A 10,066-nucleotide genomic window follows, 5' to 3' on the forward strand; every position below is an offset into this window, starting at 1 on the left:
TTTTCAACCCCGGAACCTCCTCCCCTCGGCGTAGTCCTCCCGCCCTCCTCTAAGCGCTTGGGCGCCGGGCTCGCCAAGCCCCGCCCAGCGCGGGTGCGGCTCCTTTAAGGGCGGGTGGGGGCGGGGCGCCGGCCGTGTTGTCAATGTCGGCTTTGCGCACGCAGCCCTTCCGGAGCCGGTGCCGGTCCGCGAGCCCCCACGTCTCTGCAGAAGAGTCCCCGCCCGGGTCCAGAAGGGCCCACGCCGTGGGAGGAGTCGGGCGCTGGCAGGCGACTAACCCAGGTCGGACTGCCGGACCAACTGAGGAGGGACCCGGATCACGCAGAGAGGGACCCCGGCGCTGCGAGCCCCCAGGACTCCTCTCATCGATCTGTGGCATCCACTAGTTCCGGACACCCATCCCCGCAGAGCCCCCAAGCCCGCGCGCTCAGCCCCGGGGGAGCCCGCCCCCGCCCCGCGGCCCGCCCGGGCCATGCTCCCCCGGGGCAGCGGCTGAGCCCGTGCCGGGGCCCGGACCGGAGCCCGTGCGGAGCATGGATCCGGGCTGGGGGCAGCAGGACGTGGGCTGGGCGGCCCTGCTGATCCTCTTCGCCGCCTCGCTGCTCACGGTGTTTGGCTGGCTGCTACAGTATGCCCGGGGCTTGTGGCTGGCACGGGCCCGCGGGGGCCGGGGGCCGGGACCCGCCTTAGCTGCCGAGCCCGCGGGCTCCCTTCGAGAGCTGGGCGTGTGGCGCTCGCTGCTGCGGCTGCGGCCGACTCGGGCTGGTGCCCCCGAGGAGCCAGGCGTCCGGGGCCTCCTGGCGTCGCTCTTCGCCTTCAAGTCTTTCCGAGAGAACTGGCAACGGGCTTGGGTGCGAGCGCTGAACGAGCAGGCCTGCAGGGACGGGGTGAGTTGGACAGGAGCACCTAGGTGGTTCCCTCAGCCTTTCCTTCCAGGGCGGGGAGGGAGGGACTGCTCTTGCCTGGAGGGCCAGATGGGGGTGGGGATCAACTGGAGAACCCTACGGCTTCTCTTCCCCTCTGGGATCACAGAAAAGGGTGCAGGTGAGGCTGGAGGTTGTAGAAATCTAGCTATGTCCCAGATCCTCTATTCTGTGGTCAAGGTACTCTCTGGCTGCAAACCCAAGCACAAGTTGCTGTTTTCATAGCAACGCTAATCCCTGGGCCCGAGGGCACTTCCGTGTAGCCTGGGTGCTGGTTGTGTCGGGGAGCAAGGATAGAAGGGAAACAGGTGCACCTGCAGAAGAAATTTGCCTGGTCCTCATGCCACCACACCCAGTTAACATTTCATGCCCCAAATCCCTGGTTTGATCAGGCAGATAGATCCCCAAGGAGCCTGAAATATACGCCCCCCCCCCCCCCCCCACCCTTAGTAATTTCACTGATACAGTCTAACACACCCTTCTTTTTGCTGACCTGCAGTGTATATATTGAGGAAAAGGTGTTAAGGTGGAGAGCAGATTGACAGTCCATGCCCCTCTCAGTAGATGAGTCTGGAACTGCCTCTTGAGGGTCAGTCACAAACCAGCCCAGCCTACTTCCTCCCATTGCACCATGGGCATCTGGTCTCCCAGGAAGTAGGGCAGGAAGCGTGGTCATAAGACTGAGGTGGGGTGGGAGGTAGAGCCCTCCGTGTCATGGGGCCCTCTCCCATCCCGGCCCAGTATTCTGTCTTCACTCTCACAGCCCATCAGCCCCCTACCCAGAAGGTTCTCCATTTCCAGCTCCCACTAGGGCTTTGCTCCACTAGCTCCCCAGATGCCTGGAAACAAAAGTGGCCACGTAAGAAGTTGCTCAGTCTCCTCTGTCCAGCTAGCCAGCAGAAAGCCAGATGGCATCTGTTAGTCTACATCTTGAACTCATGCCTCCACCCACTTCTCCCTGTACCTTGTCCCTTGGTCAGGAGAGACTCCCCAGGACAGCTGACTCAGCTGGACATTGGCCTCCCTTGCAGGGGGTGGGGAGATTGGGGTTCCTAGCATCCATCTCCCCATCTCCCTGGGCCTGGCCTTCAAACAAGCCAGCTACAGGCGCAGAGAAGTTGGTGTTCTCTGGTGTGCCAGGCACACGGGCCCTGTGAATCTGTTTCCTCCCATCCCAAGACCCGAGGAACGGCTGCCAGCTCAGTGGGTGCCCCTTCTTCAGTTCTCCTTCCCATCCTGCTTTCTGGATGGGACTGCAGTAGGCTGTTTCCACTGCTGTGTAAGAATCAGGAAGCTCTTTCAAGACCCAAGCTAAGCAGCTTTCTGCTGCCTAATACCACCCTGCTGTCTGCCTTGGGGAATTAGCCAGGCCTCTGGAAGCTTGAGCTCTCTGAGCTTGCTTTTCTTGCCAGTGCCTCTGGTAAAGTTCCCCACGCCCATGTGGAGCTAGTCCTCAACCCCAAGAATATAGATAGGGTCATACTCTTGAGCTTCTGCATCCTGTGTATGTAGACGTAGGCTTAGCCTCATTTCTCCAGCTCTTATCTTGAATAAGTGGCCCTATTGCTTTTGCCTTTAGCTCAGCCGAGTCACTCTCTCCCTCACTATACGTAGGTAGCAACCAACACCTTTATTATTTTTTTTTCCCGGTGCGCACCTTTCTCTGGGGGTAGGTTGAGGAATGAAGAGAAAGGTGGGAGGAGAAGAGGGAGGCTCCTAGTATTCCAGGAGGAATCGAGGGTCTTCAGCTCAAGGTGATCTGGTCTTTGAGGTGGTCTAGCTCCTCCATCCTTCCTAGCAACTGCAGGCCCCAGAGAGGTGTGGTTCAAGGGGAACACTCCCTGTCCTAAAACCCTGAGCCAAGAAGGGGCCAGAAGCCAGCCTGCAGCTGAGGACTCCGCAGTGCCAGGACCCAGCCAGCAACCCAGCAGGCCAGCCCTGTGGGGGGCAGCTCCGGAGACCTGACCCTGTGTCCACACTACTTACTCCCTCAGAGTTCCATCCAAATCGCCTTTGAAGAGGTGCCCCAACTCCCACCCAGAGCCAGCATTAGTCATGTGACCTGCGTAGACCAATCAGAGCGCACCATGGTAAGGGGCTGCCGGGCACTGCCTTCTATAGACCCCGAGGGGGGCTGGTCCCAAGAGTTCCCTTTAGTCTGAGGGTTCTTGGCCTGAAGTCTGTGAATGCCTTAGGAATGCAAGGATTGGCTTCAGGAGGTCTGAGAATCCCATTAAAGTTGCATGCGAAATGTAGCACATGTGTGTGTATATCTGCATTTTTCTGGAGAGAGGAGTCTTTGACTTTAATTCTTCTATGGGCTTGTGACCCCAGAAGGGTGAAGTCCCAAGGAAAACCCAGTGGGGAGGGCTCTCTAAAGGGCAGCGCAAAGCAAGGTTGGGCACCTTCCTCCATGCCTGACCCTCCTGGCCTCCGTGCTTCGCTTGTCTCAGGTGCTGCATTGCCAGCTCTCTGCTGAGGAGGTGATGTTCCCAGTCTCCGTGACCCAGCAGTCCCCCGCTGCCGTCTCCATGGAGACCTACCACGTCACTCTGACACTGCCACCAACACAGGTGGAAGGGGATGTGGGAAACTGAGTTGGGCAGGGGGCGGTTCAAGGCCTCAGCCTTTCAGTTTGGTTCCCTCTGGGACAGAATTTGGGAAGGGAGGGTCCTGGGGAGTAGGAGTAGTTGGAGGTGTGAGGCAAGTCAACCCAGCCCCTTTGTCCCTCCTCCGCAGTTGGAAGTCAGCCTGGAGGAAATCCCTGATGAGGGGCTGCTTGTGTCCTGGGCCTTCACTGATCGTCCAGATCTCAGCCTGACGGTGCTTCCCAAGCTGCAGGCCAGGGAGGTAAGGGGGCAGGGCTCGGCGGAAGAGGCAGAGCAAGGAGGGGGTGCAGAGCTGGGGGCCCCACCTCTTTATTCTCCTTTTCTCCCTACAGAGAGGCGAGGAGCAAGTAGATCTCTCCACCATTGAGGAATTGATTGAGGATGCCATTGTCAGCACTCAGCCAGCCATGATGGTCAACCTCAGGGCTTGCTCTGCCCCTGGAGGCCTGGTAAGTAGGCACTCAAAGCAAATAGTCTGTATGCATATCGTCCCCAGGGTGCTACGTCGGGATCCTCGTTCGTTTTCCCTCTTTCTGCTCTTAGGTATCCAGTGAGAAGCCACCCACGGTGCCCCAGGCGCAGCCAGCCATCTCCAGACCTATCCGGTTATTCCTACGGCAGCTTCGAGCATCTCACCTGGGAGGTGAATTGGAAGGTGAGAGCTAGAAGCAGCTGGGGGCCTGCCAGGGCTATGGGTGCAGGTGCCCCCTGCCCTTCTTCCACGGGTATAGTTTCATCATTCCTCAGTGGCTTCCCATCTTTGAGCATCTTCTCATTTCTCGTTCCTCCCAGGCACTGGGGAGCTATGCTGTGTAGCTGAGCTCGACAACCCTGCACAACAGAAGTGGACCAAGCCCGCAAGTGCCGGTCCCGACGTGGAGTGGACTGACGACCTGGCACTGTAAGGAGTGACTCCTCCAACCCCACCCCTGCTCCTATGGGCAGACTGAAGATCAGACCCTTCCAGCATAGCCTTAGCACGAATCAGCTCTGCTTTCACTGAACTTTGGTGTGAGCCCCCATTGTATGCCAGGCCCTGGCCTAGGTCCTGCGGAGACAGACGTGACCAAGATACACCCCCACCCCTGAGTCGATTGCAGGCTCCAGGCAGACACAGATGTATGTAAAGACGACGGTATAAGGGCTCCAGTCAAGATCTACACAGAATGCCGTGGGCGTGCTTAGGTGTGGGGAGATTAATTCCCATGGGGAATAAAGATCAGAGTAGGCTTCGTGGAGAAGGTGGCATTTAAACCGCACCTTAGAGCAAGAAGAGGGTTTCAACAGAGTGTGAGAGAGAAGTGTTTTTGGCAGAGGAAACAGCTTGAGCAAAGGGAAGGGGGTGGTTTGACATGGAGAGACAGGGAGGGCAAACGGGCAGGATCAGGGAGGATCTGAATGCCTAGCATACTATTCACTGAGCAGAGTTCTGTCCCGTTCTCTTGGGAAGAGTATTTGTTTTTGTTTTTAATTGTTTTAAGATTTTTAAACATTAATTTTAGTTTTTTAAATTTATATCCAAATTAGTTAGCATATATACTTTTTTTAAGATTTACTTTTTTAAAATTTTATTTATTTAACTACTCTCTACACCCAAAGTGGGTTCGAACTCATGACTCCGAGATCAGGAGTCACGTGCTCTTCTGCCTGAGCCAGCCAGGCACCCTGGGAAGAGACAGTAATTTGGAGGGCAGGCTCCATTGGAGCCCTTATTCCACGGGCCTGTGGCCTGTGATCAGTTCAAGGGTGGATTCAGTTTACTAATCTTCCCCTTCCCTGCCCCACCTCCTCTTGGCCACAGGGATCTGGGCCCCCAGAGTCGGGAGCTGACCCTCAAAGTGCTGAGGAACAGCAGCTCTGGAGACAGTGAGTATGGGGCAGGAAGGAGCCCCTCTGGATGGGTGCTCAGTGGGGCCCGGTCATGGGCCCAGCTCACAGTGCTCCCCCTTTCCCCAGCTGAACTCTTGGGCCAGGTCACGCTGCCTGTGGGCTCCCCTTCCAGACCGCTGTCCCGAAGACAGGTATGCCCGCTCACCCTAGGGCCGGGGAAAGCCCTGGGACCAGCGGCCACCATCGCAGTGGAGGTGAGAAGCTGAGCCTGGGGAGAAGACGGGAGGACACTGGGGAAGCACAGTTTTTGAGGCGCCGCCTCTTTGCTCTTCTACCCCTCGGCAGCTTCAGTATGAGGAGGGCTCCCCCCGGAACCTAGGTACACCTGCTCCCTCCACTCCACGCCCCAGCATCACTCCCACCAAGAAGATCGAGCTGGACCGGACCATCATGCCTGATGGCACCATCGTGACCACAGTCACCACCGTCCAGTCCCGGCCTCGTGTAGAAGGGAAACTAGGTAAAGAGAAGGGAGCCCAGCTTGAGCCAGGGGTCCCTGGCTGCAGACCCATGCAGGACAGGGAAGGGCAAGGGAAGACCTAATTCCAGCTCCTCCTGTATCCAGCCACATCTTCCTCATCGTCTTTCTCTCTCAAGCCTTCTCTTCCATCCCTCCTTTTCCCCGCTGTTCCTATCCTGCTTTAGCGCTGGGTCGGCCAGGGCCTCCTCTACAAGACTCTTGTACTTCGCTCTCTTGCCGTTCCTTCCCCCCGGCCCCAGTTGCCTACTTGTGCCTCCTTCTACCCTCGACCTCCTAGCATCCTTGGGATCCTCCAACAAACCCAGTGGCCTCTGTAGTACTTCTCCCACTCCCAGGGGCCCTCCAGGACATTTCTCCCAGCTCCAGAGGTCTCTTGGGGTTCCCCCCACCCCCAGGGGACCCCTGTGCCATCTCTGTGCACTCTGCATTTTCAAGGTGTCTCCCCATACCCTCAGTGGGTCCCCTGCCATTGCCCCACACTCCCCTTGCTTCCCGTGCTGTCTTTTTGCCCCCATGGCATCTTATTAATCACCCATGTGATTAATTGTCCCTTAGTCACCCCTGCCCTCTGAGTCAGCCAAAGTGTGCATCTCAATAAAGACAGTAGGGGGTGGGGGCCACTTTAAGGCACCTCCCGGCTCACTGACCCTCCCCCACCCACCAGACTCCCCCTCCCGCTCCCCGTCCAAGGTGGAGGTGACCGAGAAGACTACGACTGTGCTGAGTGAGAGCAGCGGCCCCAGCAGTGCCTCCCACAGCAGCAGCCGTGAGTGGGGGATCGGGAAGTATGAGTGGCGGTTGGCACTGGAGCCCCAGAGTCAGAAACCATTTTGGGTGGGGCACAGGAGTCCAAGTCCAAGAAGGAGCCACGGAGGAGTCATGTTACCAATCCTCTGTACCCCCAGCAGGGGAGAGCCACCTTTCCAACGGCTTGGACCCTGTAGCAGAGACAGCGATTCGCCAGCTGACGGAGCCCAGCGGGCGGGCAGCCAAAAAGACACCCACCAAGCGTAGCACTCTCATCATCTCTGGCGTTTCCAAGGTAACAGGGCTCTGAGGAGAGGAGCTGGGATAGGGAGAAAGCCCTAACGGGTCAGTCCTGCCCATTAAAATGTGTCCCTCCTGCCAGGTGCCCATCGCTCAGGACGAGTTGGCACTGTCTCTGGGCTATGCGGCATCCCTGGAGGCCTCAATGCAGGATGATGCGGGAACCAGTGGAGGTCCCTCCTCACCTCCCCCAGACCCACCGGCCATGTCTCCAGGACCCCTAGATCCCCTCTCCAGCCCCACGAGCGTCCAGGAAGCAGATGAGACAACACGTTCGGACATTTCTGAGAGGCCATCTGTGGATGATGTTGAGTCAGAAACAGGGTCTACTGGTGCCCTGGAGACCCGCAGCCTCAAGGATCACAAAGGTGGGGAAATATTGGCATGTCCTCTCCACTTCTTCTTTTTTTTATTTAAAAAAAAATTGTTTATTTTTGAGAGGGAGAGAGAGAGAAACAGAGAGAGGGAGCAGGGGAGGGGCAGAGAGAGAGGGAGACAGAGGATCCAAAACAGGCTCTGCCCTGACAGCAGAGAGCCCAACGTGGGGCTTGAACCCACGAACCTCGAGATCATGACCTGAGCCAAAGTTGGACGCTTAACCGGCTGAGCCACTCAGCCACCCCTTTAAATTTTTTTTAATGTTTACTTATCCCCCTCCCCTCTTATGCCCAGTATCGTGACCTGGGTCCTACTGGACACTTACGGGAATGGGATTCTCAACCCAGTTTGCCTTCTCCTTCCTCCCCTAAGGGATCGCTACATTTCCCAGCCTGTTTCAACCAAGCCAGCGTAGAGAAGGGGCACTTACTGCCTTGGGTCCTGGCCTGGATCTGACAGGCACAGGTGACTGGGAGGGATGCCAAAGGATTTCCCTTTACCTCTGTTCTTCTTTCTTCCTGGGTCTAAGCACACCCCTTCTTTCCTTCTTTTTTTTTCTCTCCCCCCCACCCCCGCCGACTTCCATTCTGTACTCGCTTTCCTCTGAGTGTAAGGAATCCTACGCCCAGTCAAACCTAGAAGTGTCCTTCCAGCAGTGACACAGCCCGTGGATAGTCGTGGTGCTTTTCTAACTTCTAAGGATGAGAGGCTTTTGCCCCCAAACATCTTTATCCCTCTGCCAACGAGTCCGTCAACCACACATGTATTTTAACTATGATGTAAGCCTGCATCACTTCTTGGGATAATGAGATTCCTAAGTCCAAAGCCTGCTGTGTAAACACTTGTCTCATTATACTGGTTCCAAATTTACCTCCTTGAAGTTTTCCAGATGCAGCTTCTTGCTCGCATCCTGGAATTTGGCCACCCACCTTATCCTTTCATGATTTTTATGGGCTTTTAGAAATGCCCTCTGCTCCGTCTTTTCTTTCCAGAGTAAAGAGGTCCATTTGTCAGTCTGTCCTTACAGGGAAGCAGCCCTGTGACATTCCTCCTCAGCGGCAATAGTTAGACTTGCCCACAGAATCCCATGAGCGCCACCATTTTTTCCTCAGGAAAGATAAGAGGCATTGTTTTGTCTCTATTTTCTTTCCTAAGGAAGCCTGGCTTCTAGGCGAAGGAAAGGTTCTGTTCTGTATCTTTGACCCCTCCGTGCTTGGTCCTTTCTCTGCTCCCCACCTCACCCCACGCCTGTCATACCCCTCTGTCTGCCTCAGCCTCCCCTCTTCCCCCACAGTGAGCTTCCTGCGCAGTGGCACGAAGCTTATCTTCCGCCGGAGGCCTCGACAGAAGGAAGCTGGTCTGAGCCAATCACACGACGACCTCTCCAACACGACGGCCACCCCCAGTGTCCGAAAGAAGGCTGGCAGCTTTTCTCGCCGCCTTATCAAGCGCTTTTCCTTCAAATCCAAACCCAAGGCCAATGGCAACCCCAGCCCCCAGCTCTGAGGGCCCTCCTCACCTTTTGAGCGAGGAGAGGGCAGGAGTCCTCTCAGCCCACCCTCCACATCCTCTTCCATTCCCCTTCCTGGATTCCCAACAGTCTGGGCCAGGGAAGCCCTCTGGGTTCCAGGAAGCCCTGTCCACCCTGGGCTGTGGGGCCAGTTGGAAGGGTGCTTACAACGGGAAGCATGAGAGAGGTGGGCACCTGTTGCTGAGAACACAGAAAAGGGAGTGGGTGGCTGGGAGCAAGAGGAGGGCTCTGCCCCTGCACTTGTGGGCATTCCTCGGAACCGGTTGTGCTGTCGACATTGGCCCCCCAGAGGAGTCCCAGGGTGCTCAGCTCCTCAGCTGGTCCTTCCTCCCCTATTTATTCTCTTTTCTATTTATATGTGTGGTCCAGGACCCTCAGTGCACAGACGAGAGAGGGCATCTCTCCCAGGTGACCCTTCTTTCCTGTCCCAGGAAGGTAGGCAATTCCCTTTGGGACAGGACTCCCTTGTCTCCCTCAGGTCCCCACTCTGACCAGCACCAGTGTCTGCCTCTGAGGACATTGGCAGCTCACAGAAAGCCGGGCCGGTGCCCGGGCTGGGGGGCAGGTACTCCCCACCTCCCTGCCTCCCCTCCTGCTCCTCGTCCCTCCCTCCCTTTATTACCGTTTTTGTACTTGATGCCTTCTCTGTGAGCAGTGGCTCTGTTGGAAGGAGGGAGCCCAGAGCTGGGTGGGAGCCTTCCCCAGAGCGATGGCTCCAGGGGCTTTACTAAAGACTGATGATGATGGAGCGAGAGCAGGGCTGCACCCTCCGCGTGTTGGGAGATGATGATGTCCATTGCTGTGTGATGGCTTGGAATTTAATTTATTAAATTAAAGTCAAATTGGAGTTTATAAACTGGACCACTGGTTATCCTTTGAAAGGTGAGTGGGGAGCGAGGCTGTGGGATGGGTGGGGTGAGAGGGTCAGCGACAGGGGCCCAGATGGTGAGGTGCAGTAGGCGACCCACGTGTTGGGGCTGCTAAGAAGTTCCCGTGGGGAAGAAGGGACCTAGAGAGGACGAGGGAAGGATGAGGGACCTAGAGAGGATGAGGATGTGGCGGGTGGGCTGAGAGGACCTAGAGAGGATGAGGGAACGGGCCTTTGAGGGATGATGTTGTAGCAAAAGAAGGCCATCAGAGAAGAAAAAATCAATTAGGACAGGCATCTTTACTCCCCTTTCTTGAATAGGCTGTTGCTTCCCTGATA

General features: G+C 56.7%; 1 protein-coding gene across 2 annotated transcripts; it reads left to right on the plus strand.

Annotated features, from left to right (window-relative positions):
• The first annotated feature begins 127 nt into the window (after positions 1–127).
• On the plus strand, positions 128–9,720 carry C2CD2L (C2CD2 like). 2 transcript variants are annotated; one of them, XM_040483268.1, is made up of 14 exons: positions 128–887; positions 2,918–3,013; positions 3,377–3,496; positions 3,663–3,773; positions 3,865–3,981; positions 4,076–4,187; positions 4,325–4,433; positions 5,334–5,398; positions 5,489–5,616; positions 5,708–5,882; positions 6,568–6,669; positions 6,809–6,945; positions 7,033–7,318; positions 8,623–9,720. In XM_040483268.1, the coding sequence occupies exons 1-14, from the start codon at positions 534–536 to the stop codon at positions 8,832–8,834; spliced, it is 2,124 nt and encodes a 707-aa protein (XP_040339202.1). In that variant the 5' UTR covers positions 128–533; the 3' UTR covers positions 8,835–9,720. The 2 variants fall into 2 exon arrangements, with proteins under 2 accessions (XP_040339202.1, XP_040339203.1); XM_040483269.1 differs by having other exon boundaries at positions 6,812–6,945.
• The last annotated feature ends 346 nt before the right edge of the window (positions 9,721–10,066 follow it).

Source organism: Herpailurus yagouaroundi, unplaced genomic scaffold, assembly GCF_014898765.1.
Source record: "Herpailurus yagouaroundi ecotype Mexico unplaced genomic scaffold, PumYag 161, whole genome shotgun sequence".
Taxonomy (NCBI): domain Eukaryota; kingdom Metazoa; phylum Chordata; class Mammalia; order Carnivora; family Felidae; genus Herpailurus; species Herpailurus yagouaroundi.

Excerpts from the sequence above, each read along its gene's own strand:
- C2CD2L (XM_040483268.1), top strand. The coding sequence starts at position 534 with ATGGATCCGGGCTGGGGGCAGCAGGACGTGGGCTGGGCGGCCCTGCTG. Across the intron at positions 5,617-5,707 it reads CGGCCACCATCGCAGTGGAG|CTTCAGTATGAGGAGGGCTC; the intron begins GTGAGAAGCTGA and ends ACCCCTCGGCAG. Across the intron at positions 6,946-7,032 it reads TCATCTCTGGCGTTTCCAAG|GTGCCCATCGCTCAGGACGA; the intron begins GTAACAGGGCTC and ends CCCTCCTGCCAG.